The following is a 20,157-nucleotide window of genomic DNA, read 5'->3' as shown; positions in this document are numbered from 1 at the left end:
GTTCACCCTGTATGGAAAGTCATGAGCAGCAAATTTCCTGTCAGGTCAGGGAGCTTCATAGCAATCAGGCTCAAACAGGCCCAATGAAAACAACAGTGAGAGCAACCCTGCATTTCAAGTGATGCTCTCCTGGGGGAGGAGGAGGGAAGAGAATGAAAAAATGGCATTGTAGATTCCATCTGTGTGACTCAATTGCTTCCAGATCAAAGGTGCTAGGTTTACAAATAAACAATGTTTTATGTAACTGCCAGCCCCTCAAATTCCATCTGGGATTTGTGAATCAGCCTGGGCTCTTTCCTTCTGTAGCATCATCACTAACAATAATTAAGGCTGTGAGTTTGTCATGGAGGTCACAGATTCCGTGACTTTCCATGACTTTTGCAGTGGCTGGTGTGCATGGCTCAGGGGCAGCTCAGGCAGCCCTTGAGCCAGTCACACTGGCTGCTAGTGGGGCAGTCTCAGGCTACTGGCCCCCACAGCAGCAGCAGCGTTTGGGTGTGGGAAGGGACAGGGAGTTGGGGCATGTGATGGGGTGAGGCAGGCTCTGAGCGGCGCTTACCTGCGGGGCTCCCTGGAAGTGGCGACATTCCCCTTGTTCAGCTCCTAGGCAGAGGCGTGGCCAGGCAGCTTTGCGCGCTGCCTCCGCCTGCAGGCACCGCCTCCGCAGCTCCCGTTGGCTGCGGTTAGACAATACAGGTACTCTCTGAATATACATACACTCTTGTTTTAGTAATGTAATTTGTTGTATACTTGCCATCTAGAATCTTGATGTATGGATTTATTCTGAAAAATATTTGCAAGGAGAAAGTGAAAAGTCAAGTCTGGAGTGAATGACTTCTAACAATCCATTTCATAAATGAAGTATGAAGAGGCAGTTGAAGGATTAAAAAATCTAAGATCTCCAGGACTCTATATGAAGTTAGCCTGTACATTTCATCTCAGGGGTAAGTTAAATATACTTTAAATTATGTTCTTTTAAAATCTATCTCCTGTATTTCATTTCAGTCACCTGGAGTTCATATTTTGACCATGCTCTTTCCTGGAACAAACACATGGATGAAGAGAATATCATGATCATCACACAGGAAGAAATGAAAGAGGTGAATTTTTGTAGAAATTAGATATGGGAAAAACCTGTTCGTATACAGAATTGTTCCCTTCAGTACATTCACAAGTATCTTGTCCAGTCCAGTTTTCACTTTGTGCCAGGCAAAACCTTATTGTGCATTTCAAAGGCTAGGAGAAGGCAGGCGTATGATATAGCAGCCCTTTTCTCCCACTGGCTACTAGTTCTTCTATTTGCAGCCCACCTTCATTTGCAAGCAAGAAAGCCCTGATCCTCCTTAGACATGTGCGTGTGAGTAGTTCCATTTGCTTCAAGGAGTCTATTCACATGCTGAAAATTAAGCATGTGCACGTTTGCAGGATGAGGGCCTTAAATTTTGAGGGGCAGATAATACCCATGTTTGTACAGAACAATACTAATTGATGCTGCTAGATAAATGTAATCAGTAGAAATAAATACTAAGAGAGAAATGCAAAAGACAGAGAGTATTCTCTTAACACATTTCCATTTGGGGAAGGGAGGCAGATACCAAAATCTTATCTGAAGTAACCACCTGTTCTGGCAACCTCTTGCTGCTGAACTTAATATACTCCTCTAATGTTCTGCCCTGAGTATGGATGAGGATAAAATCTACTACATTCATTTGACAAAAGAGAAGAGGAAATTGTCAGGGGTATTTTCTTTGACTCATACATAACTCCAGCAAATTCTTGTTTTTCAGAACTTACATGGAGGAGTGAAACAAATAGCTGAATTTTTGGGGTTCTCTCTGCCTGATGAGAAGATTCAGTCTATTGCAGAGAATTCCACCTTCCAATCAATGAGCAGCAAATCCCAAGAAACACATGGCAAATTTGCTCCCATGCTTTCAGAAAAGGTACATTTATACAGAGTGATAATAGTCATTTTAAGGCTTAGAACAGCTAACCAAATTGGTCATGAGAGCTAATTAACATTTAAAAGCATATACCTCTTGTGGTCTCTGTGCTTAATGTATTTAATTCATAGCTGATGATGAATTTTCACCTTCAGAAAATGGACATCCATAAGCAGCTGATCTACCAGGCACTTGCTGTTCTGTCAAAATATTAGCTCTCTGTTTTCAAGGGTGTTTACATATATACCTATAAAACTTACTGCAAGGCTTTTTCTTTAACCTTTAACTGGAATTACCCCGTCCACATTCATACAAGCTTCAAGCCTTTTGGGGGTTTGAAATTTGGCAATAAGTTCAGTCATTCCGGCTGTTTGTGTCAGCATTTCAATGTTACGTACCTGACCTGTGATGTTATAGTTTATTTCATTGTTCTTTCGCAGGTGATGTTGGAGATTGGAAGAATCTTTTCACTGAAGCTCAGAGCCAGGAAATGGATGCCAAATTTAAAGTGTGTTTAGCTGGAACCAAACTGGGAGCAAAGCTAAAATATGATAAATACTGCAAATACTAAATCTTAACTTCATTCTAATGCTACATCATCACCTATTTCACTACCTTTCACATTTGAGAATGCATAGATTAAAATAATTTAGACTTTCACACATGGATTTGCAAAATAAAGAAATCATGAGAACCTAGTAAATAATGGGCCAAATTCTGCTATTGGGACTATATAGATGTAACAGAAGAATTTGGCTGAACACGTAAAACATATGAATAGTATACAAAGTTTCTGTGCCTATTTGAGATTATATTTTTTCTTGATCTGCCATTAATTCAAATTGAGCTCTGCTCCAGATCCAAACTTTCTGAAAGCTCAGGGTGTTAAACTCTCTGGGCTTTTTCTTTAAGCTCATCTATCAGCTTCAGTAGTTGATTTAGTCCTCTACACTGCTATGTTTTCTGCGGCCTTGTATGAAATTGCTTTAGAGTTCATTGATTTGTGCTGCTGGCCAATTTTCATCCTGGCAAAAGGTTAAAGGAGAGCTCCGCCAGGTTCTGCACTAGGTCTAGTGCTGTTTAATACAATTATTAATGATAAAGAAAGGATTTGGGGGTGAATAATGAGGTAGCAAAAGTTGCCAATTGAAATAAGGTGCTGATGTTAGTCAAGACAAGAGAGGACTGTGAGGAACTTCAAGAGATCTCAACAAGCTTGGTGAATGGGTAAGCAGATGTTTTTCTCCTACCTGCTAGGGAGAAAAACCTCTACTTACCCCTATCCATCTTAGATGCTGGAACATAATCATGCAGTCGTTTTTAAAAGGCAATTCTATGTCTGTCAACAGAAGGCCCTGATCGTACCTGACGGATGCTTCTGCAGCTATAGGGACAGTTATGGAGTCACCTCGTTCTGAAGAGGGCACTGTGCACAATACTTTAGCTGTTAAGCGATGTGAATGAGAGAGGGCTGGGTATGAAAATAGTGCTGAGATAAACATTCATTAGATAAAAATACTGAGTGGAAGCCCCATGTAGGAAGCACATCGAGCAGTGAAGAAAGGGGAAAAAAGCATTTCCAGCCATTCTTGAGGCACTCTCTTACACGGGTGTTGGGGGTGTGGTGGCACCCGCTGGCTTGAAGTGGTTTCCATCATATACAGGGTGTACAGTTTTGTTCAATGGCTTTCAGCACTTCCACTATACAAATTGTTCCAGAGCCACTGCTCTCTTATCGAAGGGTCCCTGAGGAGTTACGTCAGGGGTCGGCAACCTTCAGCACGCGGCCCATCAGGGTAATCTGATTGCGGGCTGTGAGGCATTTTATTTACGTTGACCGTCCGCAGGCATGGTCATTCACAGCTCCCAATGGCCACAGTTCCTGGCCAATGGGAGCTGCAGGAAGTGGCAGCCAACACATCCCTGTGGCCCGCTGCTTCCTGCAGCTCCCATTGGCCTGGAACGGCGAATCGCGGCCACTGGGAGCTGCGGGGGGCCGTGCCTGTGAACGGTCAACGAAAAAAAATGTCTCACGGCCCCCCAGCGGATTACCCTGATGGGCTGCGTGCTGACGGTTACTAACTCCTGAGTTATACGAGTATATTAGCAACGGTTTGTCATCTCTGTGTGGTGGTGGCAGTGATGTTTGCCTGTGTACCACTACCCCCTGCTGGACAGAAACAGAACTACTGTGTGTGGCGCTACTGCTAGTTTCTCAAAGTTCTTAAACTGAGTGTGTATCAGAGAACTCTAAAATGGGCAACAATGGGCCAAACTTAACAGCATTCTTTCTTCTTCTTTTCCTGGTGGATGGAGGGCAGGAGCTGCTATACTCATCTATAATTGATATAATGGTGTTTTGGGGCCCTAAAATCCATGCATTAGCTCATTAGACCACTCCAATGGTATCTTGTAACATGTTTAGGGCATTAAGTTACAGTACCTGTAAGTCTGATTTCATTATTTCCCTGCCTCAGATTACTAAATCAATAGGAGTTTCTAGGTCTTTACCTTAATTTACACTGTATTTGCATTTTTTTTTTGCTTTAACTCAACCAAGTAAACATATAGAAACTGAGGTTACTTTTGCCTGTTTGCAAAGGGCTGTACATATCTCTGATGGAAATGTAAAAATCCTTATTCCTGTAGCCCAAGGTCCAGTATGCTTTAACAGCAGACGTGGAAACTACAAACTGTGGAATGCTGGGAGAACCTCCTGGTTCCCCCAGGATGTATCCTCTGCCATTGCAGCAGGAAATTTCAGCACTGACTGAAGCTGGGAGCAGGAGGCAGGCAAGCAGAGAGGAGGCTGCTGGACTGTAATCCTGTTCTCTGTTTATTTACTAAACCTTTGTTCCCAGTGGTTTGTCTGAGTGGGTCTGGTCTGAGGTGAATACACACTGACACACAACACAGAGCATACAGAGGAACCCCAAGCCCAAAGTTTTACAAAGTTGCGTAAAAAAACGCAAGGTAGACTTACCCTATCTTGAACAACCTCACACTGAGCCAGTAGACTGGGGGTGGGGGTGGGGGCTACATTTCCATAACCAAACTCCAATAATGTGATTATATGCATAGACCCTTCCTAATCATGTGGTACAAATGTTGGGTTTTATTTAGAATAGGCAGGTTTAATCTTAAGGGATCCATCTTCTAAACACACACTGTAGATGGGAGGCATATTTTACAGTATTTCGAGAATCTGTTGCTCCTGGCTGTTGTGCTCCTCTATTCTGAACACATCTCCTTGTCACCAGTTTTACTGGCTTTAGCCAACTTTCTCCTCCCTCACTCCTTAAGTATGGTCAAATCATGGCAACTGTAGTGTTTGATTAATTTCACTAATATTTGTCAAATAATTGTATTAACGCATTTTATAGAATCAACCAACTCACTAGCTGGCCAAAAACTACCCAGGGAAAATATTAGGCTAATGCTGATGGAATTCATTAGAGAGATAGTCATCGGCTAGAGTTAGGTGGCTCCCCACCTAGTGTGCGGCTTTGGGGATCACATTCTAAGATGCCCATCTCTCCCCATTCATTAGAGAGGAGCTAGGCACCTAACTCAGGTTTTGTGGATCCTAGTGTTGTTCCTGTGATTTTGTAAGAGCTTAGCTCCCTTTTGCGCAGCTGGACCCTGTTTTTTCTTTTCTTTATAATTTTGTCAGATTCTCAATCCATTGCAGGTTCAAGAAAACCAGTAATATCTCTAATCTTGTAGATGGCTGTGTATTGACTCTCTTTGGCGCTGTGCAGTTGAAACCCATATGCTTTATACTGTCAGCATTCCCCCGCCCCAGAAGAAAGGGAAACAGTGGAAAGGGGGAATGGACTTGCTTGTGCATCTGCACGTAAGAGGGCAACTTAGCTAGAAGGGCCCATGTCACAGGGTGTCTGGCCCCTTTCAGGGACAATGGGGCCAGCTCCACCTAAGCTGTAATTAACTGTATCTCTGCCTGAGCAGGCAGGGATTAAGACGGCAACCACCAGGGCCTCAGAAGAAAAAGGCCTAAAAGAGCAGAGGCAGGAGCTGGGCCCGCAGAGCAGCGGGGCGGAGTCGGAGCAGTGGCTGGTTCCGCAGGAGGAGCAGGCGGCTGAACTGCAGCCCCCGAAGGGGGGACTGAGGTTCAGGCCTGGGGAGGGGGAACAAGAGGAGCCCCGGGCTCCGGCAGAGGCTCCCCGCTGATCCCGCACCCGCGGGGGGGGGACCTGGCGGGGAAATGCTGGGTTTGGGCTCCCCCCTTCCTGCTGCGGCTCCTCCCGGGCAGCGGCTGCTTGGGAGGGGCAGCCCCAGCCCGGGCCAGCCTCCCTGCTGACTCCGGCCGCTCGGCTCTGCCCCCGGCACCCGCGGAGGAGGCGGGCCCCGGTAGGCGGCCGCTCCTTTCGGTTTCGATTCCGGAGCCGATCCGGGGGCGGAGCGCGGCGGCTGCCGGGGGCCTGGGGAAGTCGCTGCAAGGAAACGAAACTGGGGCCGAGCCGGCTGAAGCGCCGAGCCGCTGTTGCTGTTCCGCCGCACTCCGAGCGCCGCGCCGAGCCGCCCCCAGCCACGCGGTGAGTGGGGGACTCGGGGGGAGGACGGGCCGCTGCGTGAGCGGGCGGGCGGGCGAGGGGCCGGGCCGGGGTCCGGTGCAGGCTCGGGGCGAGGCTGGAGCTGTGGGGGAAGCGCAGAGGGAAGGCTGGGATTTGGGGGCGAGCCATTAGTACAGACCGTAGAGGTTGACTGGGGGGTAAAGGGTTGGATGGAGGAGATGAGCTGGGGTGCCCTGGCTCTGGGTATTTTCTGCTTCCTCGAGACCCCTCACTAGGCTGCAGAGTGTGAACTGGAGCAGGCTTGAGCTTGCCCCACACAGCCCGGGTTGGGCTAATGAAGAACTGGGCTTCTGGTCCTATGCCAAGGTGTTAAAACGAGCGAGTGTTTCTAGCTCTGGAAACTGAACTAGGAGCAGTGCCGGGGACTGCGGGTATTCTTGGAAAGCCACCAGTGACTTCTGTTCCCCTTACAGGTGCAAAGTAAACGTCTAAGTATGGGGGTCAGCAGTCTCTAAGTCAGGGGTCTCAAACTCAGTTTTTCTTAGGGCCAGTACCAGTCCTCAAATCCTCCCAGCGAGCCAATAATGTCACTCATGCAGCCCAGAAACCCCCCCCCCCCCAAAAAAAAAAAAACCTCTGCCCTCCCCCGCCCCAAGGCTCTGGGAGGAAGTTTGGGTGGGGGAGGAGGTCTGCGGTAGGGGATTGAGGTGCAGGCTCCGGGAGGGAGGGACAGCTCAGTGGTTTGAGCATTGGCCCGCTAAACCCAGGGTTGTGAGTTCAATCCTTGAGGGATCTGGGGGAAAAATTGGGGATTGGTTCTGCTTCGAGCAGGGGGTTGGACTAGATGACCTCCTGAGGTCCCTTCCAACCCTGATATTCTATGATGCAGAATGGGTGAGAGGTTGGGCTCTAGGAGGGAATTTGGGTTGGGGAGGGGGTCTGGGGTGCAGGCTCTGGGGTGGAGTTTGGGTGCTGGGTGCAGGCTCTGGGCAGGGGTGGGGTTGCAGGCTCTAGGAGGGGGGAGGCATGCAGGCTCTGGGAGGGAGTTTGGGGGCAGGGCGGTGTAGGTGGGGTAGGGGTGCAGGATCTGGGAGGAGAATGGGGGGTGCCGTGCGTACCTGGGGCTCCAAGGCGGGGCGGGCTGGGGGGGCCTCCGTGCACTGCTGCCCCCAAGCACCACCCCTGCAGCTTCCCATTGGTCGCAGGGGCGCTCGGGATGGGGGCAGCGTGCGGAGGAGAAGCAGGGCCCCGGGCTGGGCCAAGGGAGAGACCTGGCCCCAAAACTGCCCCACGGGCCACATTGCAGAGGTTCTCGGCCTGCAGATGGCCTGCAGGCCGGGAGTTTGAGACCCCTGCTCTAAGTAGAAGGTAATGCAGCTATTCCTTTTGGAGGTGTGACACTTGTGTGTGGGCTGGGGAGGTTATGCTTATGATCCATATCTCTGAAATACAGACCACTAGGGACCCAATCACAACAATGGATTTGAAGTCCCACTGTTCCAAACGTTTTATATTACAAAACAAATGCTACAAGGGAGTGTGGGGAGGGAGAAAATCATCTGGATATATTCTTATACTGCTATATTAATGCCATGCTGCACTGCAGCATTTCTGGCATGTTAAAATTCAGAGAGAGAAAGATGTTAATTGCATTCCCAGTAGTAGTGAAGCAAACTGCTTCCTTACCTCTGTGTCAGAAAGGAAACAAATAAAATACTAATACAAGTTCACTATAGGTAATCAAAAGAGTTGGGATATCATTTTCCCTGCTGCTGTTCCTAGTACTCTCAGATTGTTGGTCTTCCAAAGTTTCAATTTTCCTTTCTAAAATCATATGGCTTTAAAGGGAGGTTTTAGTTTTAAGGATGGTGACTTCCTTTTCTATTTTTAGTACAGTTCTTTATCTCTTTCTCTGTTTGTACATTAGGGTCCAGATTCTAGAAGAGATTTAGTAGGGCTGTCAATTAATTGCAGGTAACTCTCACAATTAACTCAAAACACAATTAAAACTGTGATTAATTGCAATTAATTTTTAATAGCACTATAAAACAAAATAATTTAAATTGGTATTGTAAATATGTTTGGATATACTGATTTTCATTAAAACAGAATACAAAGTGTACAGTGCTCACTTTATATTTTATAACAAATATTTGCACTGTAAAAAAAACAAAGAAATAGTATTTTTCAATTCACCTCCTACAAGTACTGTAGTGCAATCTCTTCATTGTGAAAGTGCAATTTACAAATGTAGATTTTTTTGTTGTTGTTGTTACATAACTGCACTCAAAAACAAAACAATGTAAAACTTTAGAGCAGGGGTGGGCAAACTGCGGCCTGTGGGCTGGAACCGGCCCGTCAGGGCTTTGGATCTGGCTCAAGGGATTGCCATACCTGTGGCGCCGCGGGCCCCGTGCTGCTCCCAGAAGCAGCCAGCACCATGTCCCTGCGGCCCCTGGGGGTCAGAGGGCTCTGTGCGCTGCCCTTGCCTACAGGCACCACCCTCCGCAGCTCCCATTGGCCAGGAACAGGGAACCGTGGCCAATGGGAGCTTCGGGGGTGGTACCCGCTGGCGAGGGCAGTGCGTGGAGCCCTCTGACCCCCTTCCCCCAGGGGCCGCAGGGATGTGATGCCAGCCGCTTCTGGGAGCGGCGCGGGGCCAGGGCAGGCAGGGAGCCTGCCCTGGCCCCAGTGCGCACCCCTGCCACCCCGGAGCCGCTCCAGGTAAGCGGTGCTGGGCCGGAGCCTGCACCCCCCAACCCCCTGCCCTGAGCCCCCTCGTGCACCCTGCACCCCTCCAGCGCCCCAACGCCTTGCCTTGAGCCCCTTCCTGCACACCGCACCCCCTTCCACATCCCTCACTCCCTCTTGCACCCCAAGCTCCTTCCTCAGCCCTACATTCATGGCCCTGCATGCAATTTCCCCACCCAGATGTGGCCCTTGGGCCAAAAAGTTTGCCCACCTCTGCTTTAGAGCCTACAAGTCCACTCAATCCTGCTTCTTGTTCAATCAATTGCTAAGACAAACAAGTTTTTGTTTACATTTACAGGAGATAATGCTGACCACTTCTTACTTTCAGGTGACATTGTAAATGAGAACAGGCATTCCCATGGCACTGTTGTGGCGGCATTGCAAGGTATTTACGTGCCAGATATGCTAAACATTTGTATGTCCATGCTTGTATGTCCATGTCTATGCTTGTACCATCATTCCAGAGGACATGCTTCCATGCTGACAACGGGTTCTGCTCAACAACGATCCAAAGCAGCGCAGACCGACGCACATTCATGTTTGTCATCTGAGTCAGATGCTATCAACAGAAGGTTGATTTTCTTTGTTGATAGTTCGAGTTCTGTAGATTCCATATTGGAGTATTGCTCTTTTAAGACTTCTGACAGCATGTTCCACGCCTCTTCCCTCTCAGATTTTGGAAGGCACTTCAGATTCTTAAACCTTGGGTCAAGTGCTATAGCCATCTTTAAAAAAATCTTATATTCGAACCTTCTTTGCGTTTTGTCAAATGTGCAATGAAAGTGTTCTTAAGTCGAACAACATATGCTGGATTGTCATCCGAGACTGCCATAACATGAAATATATGGCAGAAAGCGGGTAAAACCATGGAGCAGGAGGCATACAATTCTCTTCCAAGGAGTTCATTCAGAAATTTAATTAATGCATTTTTTTTAACAAGAGTTATCAGCATGGAAGCATGTCCTCTGGAATAGTGATCAAAGCATGACGGGGCATATGAATGTTTAGCATATCTGGCACATAAATACTTTGCAACGCTGGCTACAAAAGTGCTATGCAAACTTCTGTTCTCGCTTTCAGGTGACATTGCAAACACGAAACAGGCAACTTTATCTCCAGTTTATATAAACAAATTTGCTTCTCTTAGCGATTAGCTGAACAAGAAGTAGGACAGAGAGAGCCTACAAGTCCAAAAGTTTTACATTGTTTTGTTTTTGAGAGCAGTTATGTAATAAAAAAAAAATAATTCTACATTTGTAAGGTGCACTTTCACAATGAAGAGATTGCACTACAGTACTTGTATGAGGTGAACTGAAAAATACAATATCTTTTCTTTTTACAGTGCAAATATTTAATCAAAAATAATATGAGGTGAGCACTGTACACTTTATTCTGGGTTGTAACTGAAATCAGTATACTCGAAAATGTAGAAAACATCCAAAAATATTAAAATAAATGGTATTCTATTATGTTTTAATGGTACAATTAAAACTGATTAATTGCAATTTTTTTTTAATCTTATGATACATTTTTAATAGTTTGATAGCCCTAATATTTAGTCACCTAATTTCCATTGAAATCACTAGGAATTAGGCATCTTAAAGACCTTTGAGGATCTGGGCCTAAGTGCTCAGTCCCATTCATTCTCCTGTATTAATTATTATTCTGAGGAGTCACTGTCTCAAGCTTCCTTCCTAGAAGAGTCACTATGGCCTGAAAACCATCAGCTTTTGCCAGGATTTGTTCAAACCCTTCTCTTATTGACTCGCCCTGCCCTGGCTTTAGAGTCTGCTTTAGTTCTGCTTTCTGAAATGGCGCTGGGACCCCTCCTGATTCTTTTGAACGCGCGTGTGTGTGTGTGTGGGGGGGAATTCTGCACCCTTGTTAATAAAGCTGGGCAATGATTAAATCTAGCCTTGGCTAACAAAAGTGAGAATTCTGTAGACTTTGTATCTGTTTTTTAGTTGCACTGTCAAAAGTCCTCGGAAGAAATACTAAAGCATAACTTCTATTGTGGAAGCTAGGCTTCACCTCAATCTCCTTTTAACAAACAAATAATAAACACACACACTACACTTTTTATGCATTGTTTTGCTGGCTTTTCAGCTTCAAAGAGCCACTTGCTACTTTACTTTTGTTTAAAAAAAATAACTTCTCGATAATTCTACTGATTTGGGGATATATATGTGTTATCTCAGTTCAGATCTCTAAATCAGTTATTCCCATGCAAACTAATGTCTTCAAGAAACATTTGCAAGTCCACCACTCTCCTGTTTTACTGCAAAGGAACAATCTACTTTAACATATTGATATTTCAGTTTCATATTCTGTAGCTGCAGGAGTAGATTTAATTAATAACTACATTTATATTACACTAATGCCTGAGTAGGGTTATTTTGTACTAGATACTCCAAAAACATATGACGATGTGGCCCTTGCCCTGAGTAGTGTTTTTAAATAATAACCTGCAAGCATTTAGGTTCTATTACCAAGATGAACGATTCTCTCATACAACCAATATTTTCTGGCAAAGCACACCTAGTGGTTCTCTGCATTTGTAAACATTTCCTTACTTTGCTCCAATACCCTTGAACAATGTAGGCTGCCATCTTTGCTTGTGTTTTTATTCCCTAAGAAAAACACTGAGAATACAAGATTCTTTGTCAAAATTTCTTTCTCCTCACAGGTTGTGCCAAAATGGCAGAATATTATGTTAAGCCACAGTTGTACAAGGGAAAACTTCATGAATATTGTCAAAAGAATAAACTGCAACTTGAGTATAAGGATGTCAAAGTGGAAGGCCCTCCTCATGATCGTGTGTAAGTTCAGAGTGCATGCTGATAAATACTACGACTTGTTTTAATGTGAGAATATGTAAAGTGCTGTGTAAGCACTGCAGCAGTGCTTAAGTGGTTATAGCTTGTAACTAGTCCTTGCAACAGCCCTAGAAATCGGTGAGTAGGAATATAACTTTTTGTTCTCAAGTGTGTGTGTGTGTGTGGGAGGGAGGAGGTGGTGTCAGGGAGCAGGAAAGGGTATTTATTATTACTGTGGTAGTGCTTATAGGCTGTAATCAAGGATCAGGGTACCACTGAGCTAAGCAGTGTACCTGCACACCTCAAAAAGTCAGTCCCTGCTCCAAAGACCTTAAAATCTATGTAGGAGCTTATGTATTAGAGTCATCATACAATATTGTCTTTGCATTTCTGCTGCACGTGCAGATTTAAAAAGACTAACAAAGTCTAGAAGCTCTCTTTGTGAGCAGTTTGTGTAAAATGGTGTATTGTGGATGTAAAGTCTCAGAACATGCATACTAACATTAGGAGCTTATAAGGAGTTGGCTAACAAGCTCCTGTCACCCCAGGCAAAATCTGTTTCCTTCTCTCATTTCCATCTTTGTGGTTTTCCCCCCTGTGTTGTCCCATGTGTGTGGAATAACTAGCAAAACTAAACATCCCATGTCTCTCCACTCTTCTCAGTGAGATCCCTCTTAAACATTGACTTCTGTAATGACCACCAGCACTAACCCACATCATATTCTTTTTTTTAATCCTAACATTTCATCAGAGTACTAGAAAGTGAAATTGGAATAGCAAATATAAAACTCTAAAATCATTTCTCTAAGGCCTTGTCTACACTACGCAGTTAGGTTGACGTAAGCTGCCTTATGTCGACCTAGTAATATCTGTCTCTACACTATTTCCCTTCTGCCAACGTAACTCACCTGCTACGTTGACTCAATGACTCCACCTCCATGAGAGGCATAATGCTTAATTCGACATAGTTAGGTCGATGTAGTGGCAATATAGACACTGTGCTGCTTATGTCAACCTAACTGGGCTCCAGGAGGTGTCCCACGATGCTCCACTATGACCGCTCTGGCCACCGTTCTCAACTCTGCTGCCCAGCAGCCAGGTATGCAGGAAACAGCCCCTCCCTTTTAAAGGACTAGGAACTTTTGAATTTCCATTTCCTGTTTGTTTGGTGTGGAGTGCTTGCCTGCCCAGCTGATCATGATGGCGCCACACTCTAAAAACGTTCCTACCTGAAATACACGGGAGGTGATGGATCTTCTAGGTCTATGGGGAGAAGAGGCAGTGCAGGCATAGCTCCAATCTAGCCGAAGAAACGCAGACGTATACAAGAAGATTGCTTGCTGCGTGGGGGAGAAGGGCTTCACCAGGGCCATGCAGCAGTGCCACGTGAAAATCAAGGAACTGTGGCCGGCGTACCAGAAGGCAAGGGAGGTGAATGGTCGCTCTGGTTCAGCATCACAGACATGCTGCTTTTACAAGGAGCTGCGTGCTATTCTCAGTGGCAACCGCACAATGACACCCCCCCCCCCCCCCCCCCCCCCCAGATCAGTGTGGATACATCTGAGAAGTCAGAGTCCCAGGCCACTGCAGGCAACGCTGAGGAGGAGTCTTGGATGAGGAGAATGGGAGACAGGCAAGAGGGCAATTCATTGTCCCAGAGAGCCAGGAGCTGTTTGTAACCCTGGAGCAGTCCAGCCAGTCCCAGCACAGCAACATGGCAGAGTGTGATGTCAGGGCAGAAACCTCTGCTGAGAATGCAGTTCCAATTAATATTTTGGGGTCACATGTTCCTATATGCTATTTTTTTTTTTTTATTTAAAAAAATCAGTTGAGGTATTGTGCCTATTTGCTTCCCAGTGGCCACACCAGCTTGGCAGAGGGTGTCCTGAGAAAAAGACTTTGTACACAGGGATGGCCCAGGAATCCTCCATAGAGGTCTCCAGGAAACTTTCATGGAGGTGCTCTGTAATCCATTGTAGAAGGTTTCTATGGAGGGCTGCCTTATTTCTTCCACCATAGTAGGATAGGTTTCAGAGTAACAGCCGTGTTAGTCTGTATTCGCAAAAAGAAAAGGAGTACTTGTGGCACCTTAGAGACTAACCAATTTATTTGAGCATGAGCTTTCGTGAGCTACAGCTCACTTCATCGGATGCATACTGTGGAAACTGCAGAAGACATTATATACACAGAGACCATGAAACAATACCTCCTTCCACCCCACTCTCCTGCTGAGTTGGGTGGGAGGAGGTATTGTTTCATGGTCTCTGTGTATATAATGTCTTCTGCAGTTTCCACAGTATGCATCCGATGAAGTGAGCTGTAGCTCACGAAAGCTCATGCTCAAATAAATTGGTTAGTCTCTAAGGTGCCACAAGTACTCCTTTTCTTTTTGCATAGTAGGATACTTTCCTACGCCACTCCAGTATGAATTCAACTGGCATCATCGCAGTACACAGCATAGCAGTATAAGGACGCTGTCTATACCTGGATGTTTGGAGCAGCTGTTACCCTCAGGAGCGTGATATCAGCTAGGGTCACCTATGGGAGACAGTGGTCATTTTCAGTTGCTCAAACCTCAAACAATATTGCCTGCAGGCTCCCCCCAAGTGATTTTCCACCCCTTTCCCCATGCTTTACAAAACATGGCCATAGTTTGGGTCTCTGTTGACCCCAGAAACTGCAAGCCTCTGGCGCCAGAGAGCAGCAGCGGCAATGGAGAGGGAAGGAAAATGTTGTGGTGGCCCCACGACACTGCAAGCCCTCCCTCAGCATCGCTTCTGCAAAGGTTTGCAGTTTGGAAGGGGGAATGCTGGTCCTCGACCTGCAGACAGCGTCGATGTTACAAAGAGGAGGTGGCATGGCCCCCTGGCCAGCTCCAGTACCGTCGCGGGTTGCCCACCCAATGCTGCTGACAGTCCAGTGCTCATGCCACTGGGTCATAACTCACCATGACTGGGACATCAAACTGGTTCAATGAATACCTTGCAGAAATGAAAATGTTCTGCTTTACACTTGCATGGATTCAGGGGAGTGATTTTTATATAGCATCTCTGTGCTATACTCTAGGTCTGCACTGACAGTGGTTCCTTTGTGCTTTGCATTGTTTACAGTGCAAAGTGTAGCCTTCAGCTGTTCCTCCACACCAGTGGAGAGGATCTCCCAGATAAGATGAAGTCATGATGACATGTTTAATGAGATAGTGAATGCCTCTGGGATAGTGGATGCTGAGCAGAGGGTGTGGAGATTGTTCTCTCTGGAAAAAATGGACATGGACATGATGGACAGGAGAGAAGCCCAGGAGAATGAACGTGGCACTCAGCAGGAGATGCTGGGCTTTCTGACGGAACAGACGTGTTGGGGCATCTGGTTGACCTTCAGGAGAAACACCTTGAGGCTTGACTCCCTCTGTAGCCCCTGCAGAATGGCATTCCAACATCTCTGTGCTCCCCCTCACACACGTTCCACTAGCAAGGGCGGACAGTGCAATATCCCTTCCACTCAATCCTGGGGGAGGGTGCCAAGAATAACAGCCGCACATAGGCAAGGCAGCTGTGCTTTTAAAGACAAGATGAATGTGTTTTTCCCCCCTCAAAATTTTATTCCACTCTCTTTCCAAGGTTCATTTCTTCTGTCGGATCTTTCAGTGTTTATATCTGTGTGTAATAAAAGTCCATGTCTTGAAAATAAAATCATCTTTATTAATTCAAAGCGTGGGGGTGGGGGGTAGGGGAGAGATAGGCAAACTGAGGCACTGGGATGGATGTACACAAGAGAGAATCACAGCAAGGTTCAGACTATGGGTAGGCACAATACAGAAAAGCAGTGTACGTTACTGTGGATCATTACTAAAACAGGTTTTCAAAGCCTCCCGGAGATGCATTGCTCCACTCTGAGCTCTTCTTGTAGCTCTGGTACTGGCTGCTTAAAATTAGCAGACAGCCTGTCCACCTCCGTGCCCCACCCCTGCGAAAACTAATCTCCCTTTGCCTCACATGTATTATGAAGCACACAGCAGGCAGCTATAGCCATGGGGACATTTTTTTTCAGTGAGGTCTAACCTAGTGAGCAAACTGCGCCAGCAACCCTTCAAATGGCCAAAGGCACCTTCAACCACCATTCTGCACTTGCTGAGCCTGTTGTTGAACCACACTTTGCTACTGTCCAGATGCTTTGTGTATGGCTTCATGGGCCTTGGGAGTAAGGGATAGGGTGTCTCCCAGGATCAGTATGGGCACTTCAACACCACCAGTGGTGATTTTTATGATCTGGAAAGAAAGTCCCTGCTTGCAGCTTTCTGAACAGACCTGTGTTCTTAAAGATGCATATGTCATGTACCTTCCTAGACTACCGGGTGTTGATGTTGGTAAAATACCCCAGGTGCTGCACCAACGCTTGCAACACCATAGAAAAGTATCCCTTTCTCTTTATGTACTTTTTGGCAAGGTGGTCTGGTGCCAAGATGGGTATATGCACACCATCTATTGCCCCACTGCAGTTTGGGAACCCCATTGTGGCAAAGCCATCAAGTATGCCCTGCACGTTGCATGGAATCACTACCCTCCTTAACAGAAAGCGATTAATGGCCCTGCATACTTGGATCACAACAACACCCACGGTGGATTTATCAACTCCAAATTGATTCCCCACTGACCCGTAGCAGTTTGGCATTGCAAGCTTCCACACAGTGATTGTCAATTGCTTCTCCGCTGTCAGAGCAGGTCTCATTTTAGGGTTGCTGTGCTGCAAGGCTGAGACGAGCTCCGCACACAGTTCCTGGTGTGACAGGTTAGATCACAGAAACCCCCTTAGGAGCTGCCACCTGATGTGCCAAGACTACTTCTACTCCTGCTTTTCTGCCCTGTCAGCTCAGGACTTCAGTGCCCTGCCTAGTTTGAGCCAGACCCGCTAGCCTGCTGCAAAGCCAGACCCAGGTCTGAACCATGTCCCCTAACAGCTGTATGCTTAACTGAAAGCAGCTTACAGAAGTGTGCCTGTCTTTAACACTCAGATGCCCAACTCCCAGTGGGGTCCAAACCCCAAATAAATCCATTTTACCCTTATAAATCTTATACAGAATAAACTCATAAATTGTTCGCCCTCTATAACACTGATAGAGAGATATGCACAGCTGTTCCCCCCCACCCCCCAGGTATTAATACATACTCTGGATTAATTAATAAGTAAAAAGTGACTTTATTAAATACAGAAAGTAGGATTTAAGTGGTTCCAAGTAGTAACGGACAGAACAAAGTGAATTACCAAGCAAAATAAAATAAAACACGCATGTCTAAGTCTAGTACAGTAATAAAAACTGAATACAGATAAAATCTCACCCTTAGAGATGTTTCAATAAGTTTCTTTCACTGACTTGCCACCTTTGTAGTCTGGGCACAGTCCTTTCCCCTGGTACAGCCCTTGTTCCAGCTCAGGTGGTAGCGAGGGGATTTCTCATGATGGCTCCCCCTTGTTCTGTTCCACCGACTTATATGTCTTTTGCATAAGGTGGGAATCCTTTGTCCCTCTGGGTTCCCACCCCTCCTTCTCAATGGAAAAACACCAGGTTAAAGATGGCTTCCAGTTCAGGTGACATGATCACATGTCATTATAAGTCCCCAAGCCTTCGTTCCTCCCAGCCTGACTCACAGGAAGGCCTGCTGCAAACAGAGCCATCCACAGTCAATTGTCCTGGTTGCACCATGGGATAGCTATCCACAGTACACTGCTTTCTGCACTGATGCAAGCGCTGCTAGTGAGGATGAGCTCCACTGACACAGAGGGTGGTGTGGACATGCACAGCCAACTTAATTACTGCAGCAGCTGGATGTTGATTTAAGTCGACTTCAGTTTGTAGTATAGATGTGCCCTTAGTAAAATAATGATGCAGTGACAGACCAAGGGTGGATGTAATTTCGTTTATGTAACCAAGGCAGGCCAGCCTTCTCTCTTCCCACAATCCGGAGCAATGAAGAGCATCCTGGTCTTTGGCCCCTCCAAGTCCTGGACATGTATCAACAGATTCAAGCTATCCATCGCTATCTTAATGCACTCTTCAGTGCTTTTGTAAAGCAGCTTAGTGTTTATAAATGTTATAGTATGAACATGTGATTGAGGAGGAGGGAAGATATTATTTATAAGAACACTTGAAGCTTCCAAAGAATTATGAAAATGGGGTTTGGGAGATGATAAGTACTTGAATACTTAAGTACTTGCATAACATTTCATAGTGCTCTAAAGATAAATGAACAATGGAATCTTGATAAGGGTCCTTAGGCATATGCCACAATTCAGCTGTGTTCAGTGAACAGTTTTTTTTATTGCAGGTTCACTGTCATGGTTGTAATAGGTAACAGAGAGTATCCTGTAGCTACAGGTAAAACCAAGAAAGAGGCAAAAGAAGAGGCCGCAAAGGCAGCATGGGGTAGCATAACACAAGAAAATCAAGTAAGTAAACAACATCTTTTGTTTAAAAGTAAATGGTAAACTATCATTGTTTTGTTTGGGTTAGAGGGCTTTGAATGGGTCATCTTCAAATGTATCCCCTGAATCATGGTAGAGGCAATTCAAATGGTCTCTAAACTGTCTGAGTGACAGGTGTCTGTCTAGAAAATCCTTAAGCATGGCAATTCTACTACATGTCAAAGCCAAAACTAAAAACCTCTCGTCCTGGTTTGTGGGACCGAAAAGCCCGACAATGTGACTGGATATCATCTGCTCTTTTTAGAACATCCTCTTTCCTATTTGTAAAAAGATATCTTTGTCCAGACCAAGTGGATCCATTAGAAATTTCTCTGTTGGAAAAGAATGTCCTTTTGTAATATTCCATTAGAGTTTTTTCCAGACTTTTAATTCTTTTTTATATTCTTTAGAGTTGGTTTTGGAAAAGATATTCACATCAGTCGTGAACATTTAAAAAAATCCATGTCCACATTGTAGTTTAGAAACAAATGTTTAGTTTCAGAACCATAATGGGGGGAAAAAAGTGAAAGGTATAAATTGATGCTAAATACAACCTGTTAAATTGAGGTATCACTGGAAAGGAAAATAAAAGTATATTTAAAAAAAAATCTCAAGTCTGTCATATAGTCATCTTCTAACAAGACTCTTCTTTTCAAAGATGTTGAATAAACATGACCCAAGAGCTAAATCCATCTTCATATGACTATATATTGCAGAAAGAAAGTGCTTCCAGGAAAATAGGCTGTAAGAAGGAGTTGTGATCTGAAAGTTCATTATAGTCTCATTTTCTAGGCATACATTTTCAAGCTAAATGTCTCCAATTAAACTTTTTCATTGATCGTCTCACATAGGTTTATCAAGACACAGATCTGGCGAAGGGACCACAGTATTTCTTAACAATTGATTTTTAGATGAGAAATCTGAGCCTAAGTCAGATCCAAAAGGTATCCAAGTATTTTCTAAGCAACAAATTACACTTGGGGGACACAAGTGAATCCAGAATACCAAATATTAAACACTTCATGCAAGGCATATTTAATCTATCTAGCAAGTTACACTGGATTTCTCTTAATGTCAGTAGAGTGTGAGAGGCATTTTGTTAGACCTCACTGAATTCTCCCTTTTGAGATGTAGTGCCCTGAACTGAACAGAGCAGGATAATTACCGGTAATCATTTTCATGTGGTAGTCCTGTTAAAATATATGGCATTTGTGTTTATTGTAATTCTCATTATTTCTATTTCTGAAATATATTACATTTATTGTTCTCAATGGCCATAACTGGGGTTAAGGAGTTGAATGGTGAAGACTGTTTTAAGGAGCTGCAAAGTAGAGCTGGCTGGAAAGCTTTCGTGTTTTGTTTGGTTCTCCTCACCTCAGAGGAAAATCTTGTGGATTTTGGCCAAAAATCCAAAACTGAAATATTTCAATTCTGAAATGCCACTGTGGTTTGGACGTCTCATGCTCCTCTTGTTTTGTGTAGGCTGGGATCCCTGATCAGGACTGCATCTCTCATGATGAGCCATAGAATTCCTTTTTGGTCAGGGGGAGGCAGTTCATCTTGGCAGCTCAATGCCTGCGGTGCATCATGAGAGATGAAGTCCCGCTGTAGAGCCTGGAGCATGAGGTACCTGAATGACAACTCCCACAAGAGACA

At 45.3% G+C, this 20,157-nt stretch overlaps 1 protein-coding gene across 9 annotated transcripts in view; it reads left to right on the top strand.

Moving 5' to 3' along the window:
• Positions 1 to 5,718: 5,718 nt before the first annotated feature.
• Positions 5,719 to 20,157, top strand: part of EIF2AK2 (eukaryotic translation initiation factor 2 alpha kinase 2) — a 43,766-nt gene continuing 29,327 nt past the window's right edge. The window contains exons 1-3 of one of the 9 annotated variants that reach the window (XM_037895436.2): positions 5,719 to 6,499; positions 11,916 to 12,048; positions 18,366 to 18,486. In XM_037895436.2, the coding sequence (XP_037751364.1) occupies positions 11,927 to 12,048; positions 18,366 to 18,486 (243 nt within the window). In that variant the 5' untranslated portion in view covers positions 5,719 to 6,499; positions 11,916 to 11,926. Of the gene's footprint in view, positions 6,500 to 8,410; positions 8,453 to 11,915; positions 12,049 to 18,365; positions 18,487 to 20,157 lie in introns of those variants that run through there. The other 8 variants (XM_043543416.1, XM_043543417.1, XM_043543414.1 and 5 more) reach the window with 8 other exon arrangements.

This window comes from Chelonia mydas, chromosome 3 (assembly GCF_015237465.2).
Source record: "Chelonia mydas isolate rCheMyd1 chromosome 3, rCheMyd1.pri.v2, whole genome shotgun sequence".
In the NCBI taxonomy this organism is placed as follows: Eukaryota; Metazoa; Chordata; order Testudines; family Cheloniidae; genus Chelonia; species Chelonia mydas.
This window is presented reverse-complemented; position numbering and strand designations above follow the sequence as displayed.